Consider the following 5,579-nt stretch of genomic DNA (forward strand, 5'->3'; position numbering starts at 1 on the left):
GAATATTTGGGCAAATACCTGAGCAAATATTTTATAATCATTATTTAACAAACTAATGGGTCTCCAATTATCAATAAGCAATAAATCTTTCTTGGGCTTAGGAATCAAACTAATTATACCTTGCGTCATAGTTGTAGGAAGCTGTGAGTACTGTAAACTTTCAGAGTATACTTCAAAAAGAAACGGGGCGCTATTTCAATGCTGTGCAACGTTTACTAAGGCGTGTACAGTCACTGCAATAAATCGGAAGTCGTTACTTCCTCATTTCCCAAATCCAGCCGGATCTGTCGATCATTCTGATTGGACCTCACTCAGTGAAGGCGGGATTATGTATTGTTCTCCTAATCCGATTGGGCCGTTGTTTGTGATGGGCGGGTCTTGTCAAGCCGGTGCGTTGAGTTGCAATATACGCCATTTTGCATTGACAGCGGTGCGCTAAAGCAGTGGAATCAGAAAGCTCGAGAATTCCCTGTTTAGAGGTAATTTTATTTCCTTCGCCTTTATAATAAACATTCTCACGCGTCGCCGATTGCGTCAAGATACTTAGTCATTAATTAAACCTTCTTCAAATGGAAAAATCCGTCATTTTAAGTGCCAGCTGGCTGCTCTTAGCTTGTGTGTAGCTAACTTTAGTCGGCTAACGTAATTTGCTAAAGATGATTGGTTCATAAAATGAATTTCTTTGGGAAAAACAGAGCCTTACACTTACACTCTTCAAATAATATGTATTAGTACTTAAAAATGGCTGGAAAGCATAATTTCGTCCGTGGTAGACAAAGCTAGCTATCCTGCTAGTATTATGACAGAAGTGACGTTATATAGTTACCCATTCAAATTTATCTTGAAAATGATTAAATTAACGTTAATCTTACTTTTATGTGGTTTAGTAATTTAATTAAACTTTGGATTAAATGTGAGTGCCCTGCCAGTCTGGTAGTACTTGTCTATTTTTATTAGACCTTTATTTACAAACACTAGTTTACATGACATTACATTTATTTTTAAGTGTATATCCTAGTATCCAACCCCGATCATGACGGCGTTTGTCCTTTATTAAATAAAATAAAAAGTTATATCGTTCATGTACAATCAGACCATTTTATTCTTCCTGTGAAATTTCATGAAAATGTATGACTTTGGATATTTAAAGAGATTGCATTGTCATTACTGCATTTCGTTGCCTTGTGCCTTACATGTGCTGCAAAGACAAAAAAGCTGAATCAATTACAGTGTCTTGTTTTCTAACCCAGCATTAAATGGGACTTTTGAATTAATGTGAATGCACTGACATGAATGTAGTTTCTGTGCTGTATAACCTCCTTTTTAATTGCTAATATATGTTGAAATCTTATTTTTGCAGTGTAAAGCATGGGGAATGTCTTTGCGAACCTGTTTAAGGGTTTATTTGGGAAGAAGGAGATGAGAATTCTCATGGTCGGTCTTGATGCCGCCGGTAAAACCACCATCCTGTACAAACTCAAGCTGGGAGAAATAGTCACCACCATTCCCACTATCGGTACGGCTGAAGACCTCATCTGTTATTTGTTTTTGTCAGTGATATGCTATCTTGAACACACATTTTATGTCATCTTGTGGTTTGACCTTGACAGTGCACAAAAGTCTTTTGTTCAGACTATCTACTGTGCTTTGTTGTATAGGTGTTGGATTTGTGTCTTTAATGCCCAGGCTTTAAAGTTGTTTTCCCCTGTTGTATCCTTTGTGTGCTGCAGGTTTTAATGTAGAGACGGTAGAGTATAAGAATATCAGTTTCACAGTTTGGGATGTTGGTGGCCAAGACAAAATCAGACCACTTTGGAGGCACTACTTCCAGAACACTCAAGGTATGAGAGCCAAAAACTATCAGGATGTATGATTTGTTGTGCAAATGGAATGATTAATGATTTTCCTGTTATTCCTGGTGCCAGGTCTGATCTTTGTAGTGGATAGTAATGACAGGGAACGAGTTAATGAAGCCAGAGAGGAGCTGACGAGAATGTTAGCCGAAGACGAGTTGCGTGATGCTGTCCTTCTCGTCTTTGCAAATAAACAGGTGAGCATCACTTATCTTTCTAATTTTAAATGTAAATTATAGAAGAAACTGAGATAAATTGATTTATTAGCTTTAAAATGGAGAAGAAAATGTTTCCCACGCCCACTGGTGGTAAACAGTATTTTAGCACAAATTGAATTGGTTTTAGACAGATGCCAACATTGATAGGTTGAATGACTTTCTCATCTTAAGAAAAAAAGCATGAAGGTTATATGACCCAGACCACATTAGACACAGGTTAACCCTCAGAGATCCAGATCTGCTGAACTGCATTAATAAAGCAATAAATTAATACCTGACTTTTTCCACTAGAAATGGGTAAAACAGTAGCTGACACTCTGAAGTTTTGGTGGGAAAAATGCGCTTTATCATGCTGAAGTCAGTCAGCTGACACTATTCCTAACATTTTTGGAACAAGTTTACCTATTTATAAAGTAAATTTAGATAGATTTTTCTAGATGTGGGAAAAGGCTTAAAGCCAGGTAATTTTAAACATGCAAAAGTGTCTAGGCTGTGCATTAATAATCTGTGTATAATTCGTTCACTCGTTTGTTTTTATTTAATATTGAAAGTAGCAAAAATTTGAAAACCGCTCCTTTTCTGTTCTAACCAAACCACCCCCACCTCCCCAAGAAATGAAAAACAAGAATTTAGCTTAATTTTTTATTTTTCGTTCAGGAGTCGAAAAATTTATACACAGCTTGAATATTCCTTTTCACACGTGGGCGGGAATTAAAAGGCCCTTTCTTCTGTTTGGTCAGCTGAAAATGAAAACGTGCCGTCATGAGTTCTTTTGCATTTCCGTGCGTTTATCGCAGCTACATTCAATGTGTTCTCAATGTGCCAGAGAGTACATGCTGTGATTTATTCCAAAGTGACTTACATGATGCATTTAACGTCAAATAATCTAAATGTAGACTTCTAAAAGTAGATGCGTCAAGTATTCGCTGTGTGTACTTGTGCATACTGTGCTCAATGAGACCAAGACACACTAAAGTAGCACTTTTATTGTTTTAAAGGCATGACATTTTGCTGTCATCTTTAACTTAATTTTTTCTTTTTTGTATTGGTGTTTAAAATGTTTTCTTTAAAATGAATTAATTAAACAAACAAACTTACTGGGCGAGCAGGGCTGGCTATGACAGCCTTCATATAATACATGCTCAGCTGATGCAAGTCATAGTACTTATATCTACACAGAAGAAAGCCCTGTCAAGACTCTTTGTTGAGCTATTCATTAATCTGGTTGTTTGATGAGAAAAAGATGAAATGTATTTGCAATAAACGCATTAAGAATCTGTACAACTGCAGGAGTGGAGGACTAATATTTAGCCGTGTGGAACCATGAAAGAACTGATGATGGCACGGTTTGATCTTCAGCTGACCAATCAGCAGAGATATATATATATATATATATATATATATATATATATATATATATATATATAATTTAAAATAATATATCATTTTTCTCTCACACAATTCAAGTGATGTTAAAATATATTTCATTTACAAATGCGTTGATATGATTATTACAATGTTTTCATTTCAACAATAAGTTTTCATTGCTGTATCACTGGTTGAAATATGTATTTTCTAAAATACATTTGTTTACTGAATTGTTTTGTGATAACTGATGATTCATAACTGTCACTTACTATATCAAAAAATATTGGTGGATTTTTGCAAACCTAAGCAACCTAATATATATATTAATTTTTAAGGGTGGGAAAAAACATTGTACTATTAATGCTTGAGGTTAAAAGTAATTTAATGTAAAATCTGAGTGTGCGTTACACAGAAGAGTTTAACTTCTTTTTTTACTTCTATCATGTTTCACTTGAAGATGTCATGTTACACAAGTAAAATAGATTGTGAATGACGTTTCACAATGATTTTACGTGATTGTCTCTTGTTCATCACAGGACCTTCCCAATGCCATGAACGCAGCTGAGCTCACAGACAAACTGGGCCTTCACGCCCTCCGTCATCGTAACTGGTACATCCAGGCCACCTGCGCCACCAGCGGAGACGGGCTCTACGAGGGGCTGGACTGGCTCTCCAATCAGCTAAAAAATCAGAAATGAGCTCGTCTACCACCTCCAAATCTGTGTGTGTGTGTTGACGTATGAATGTGTAGGTGTGTGTGTGACGTGTGTCTGAGAGAGCGAGACACACACAGCTACAGTACTGACCCAGACTTTGACTGAACTCAGTAACCCATGTTCCCCTCTTTCATTTAGGTTTGGGCATTGCTGATTCAGACTGTGTTTGTGTGTGCATGTGTGCATAGTTTATCTTTATTATGCACGTTAGCAAGAATGTATCGTTTCTGTGTGTCCATGTGTGTATGAAGGCTTCTGTCTGTTTGCTTGGTTTGGGAATGACCCTGGCGTGCCTTTTATACACATACATCTCCTCTTATCATTCCACATCACAAACCGTACGTTTTTTTTTTGTTTTTTTTTGCTCCATACTGCACCACGCATAGTTTTCAAATGGCGAAGAAAGAACCATGGTTGTCATAATAAACCTGCAATAACATAGTATCCCAGTTTTACAGGCCTGCTGATTATACAACCCGTACACTTTCCATACAGCATTTTAAATTGAGTCTAAAAACCTGCCCTGTATCTTTAGGAAAAACTGTGTTGTAACCTGTATCAGGTCAGGATGGATTCGCTCAGATTCCCCCCCGATGCACCACTATCCTTGATTGTTCTTTTGAGTCATTTGAAAATCAGGCTGTTTTATTTTCAGCTCTTCAGCTCCATGTTTTAATTTGTTTTCCGGGTAGTGAAGTCGTGGGCAGATCTCTGGTTTCCTGCTGTACACTACCTGTTTCCAGCCGCCACACACACCCCAAGCACAATCACAGACTGCTGAACATTCCCCCTACCACCAAATTGTTGGATTTGATTTGAATTAAAAACATCATATATTACCTTTTTCTTTATGTTCATTTCTTGTGTCCTGGAGAATCCTTCAGAAATCATTATAACATGCTATTTTGCTTATCAAGTAATATTTCTTATTATAAATGTAAAAAATGAAAAATGTGCCATTGTTTCACCAAAATACTTAAACCTGCATGTGTTAATGCAATTAGTAAAGCTGTAATCGTTATTATCCACAGATAGCTAAAGTGACTTAAAAATATTTTGCTGGGAAATATATGATGGTAAATGTTTATAAAGGAACGGAATAACAGAAGAGTTCCTCCTTAATCTGGTAAACCCACCATACCTGTGATGGAGAGAGGCAGAGGAAGGGATTCATTTTGCAAATTTCAAAATAAATTTTCTTTATAAATTTGATTTAGAAACATTAGTTAGAGACAAAAAAATTAGTTGATTACAAATCATCTATGAAATTTTTTTTCCCCTGAAAACTTCCAACTGTGGGGTAAAGTGTCAGATTCTAAAGGTAAGTGAAGGTATTCTTGAAAACTGTTTTGCAACATTTCACATATTGTGAAAAGTTGTCTAAAGTTGACAACAGGCATGCTGAAATATAATTAGTAGCCTAT

General features: G+C 36.4%; 1 protein-coding gene across 1 annotated transcript; it reads left to right on the plus strand.

Annotated features, from left to right (window-relative positions):
• Nucleotides 1-351: 351 nt before the first annotated feature.
• LOC113084852 (ADP-ribosylation factor 1) lies at nt 352-4,994 on the plus strand. Its single transcript, XM_026254981.1, has 5 exons — nt 352-479; nt 1,361-1,516; nt 1,731-1,841; nt 1,926-2,050; nt 3,976-4,994. Exons 2-5 carry the CDS (start codon nt 1,369-1,371, stop codon nt 4,135-4,137), a joined length of 546 nt encoding a protein of 181 aa, XP_026110766.1. The 5' UTR covers nt 352-479; nt 1,361-1,368; the 3' UTR covers nt 4,138-4,994.
• The last annotated feature ends 585 nt before the right edge of the window (nt 4,995-5,579 follow it).

The sequence above is a fragment of the Carassius auratus genome, unplaced genomic scaffold (assembly GCF_003368295.1).
Source record: "Carassius auratus strain Wakin unplaced genomic scaffold, ASM336829v1 scaf_tig00040743, whole genome shotgun sequence".
Lineage (NCBI taxonomy): Eukaryota > Metazoa > Chordata > Actinopteri > Cypriniformes > Cyprinidae > Carassius > Carassius auratus.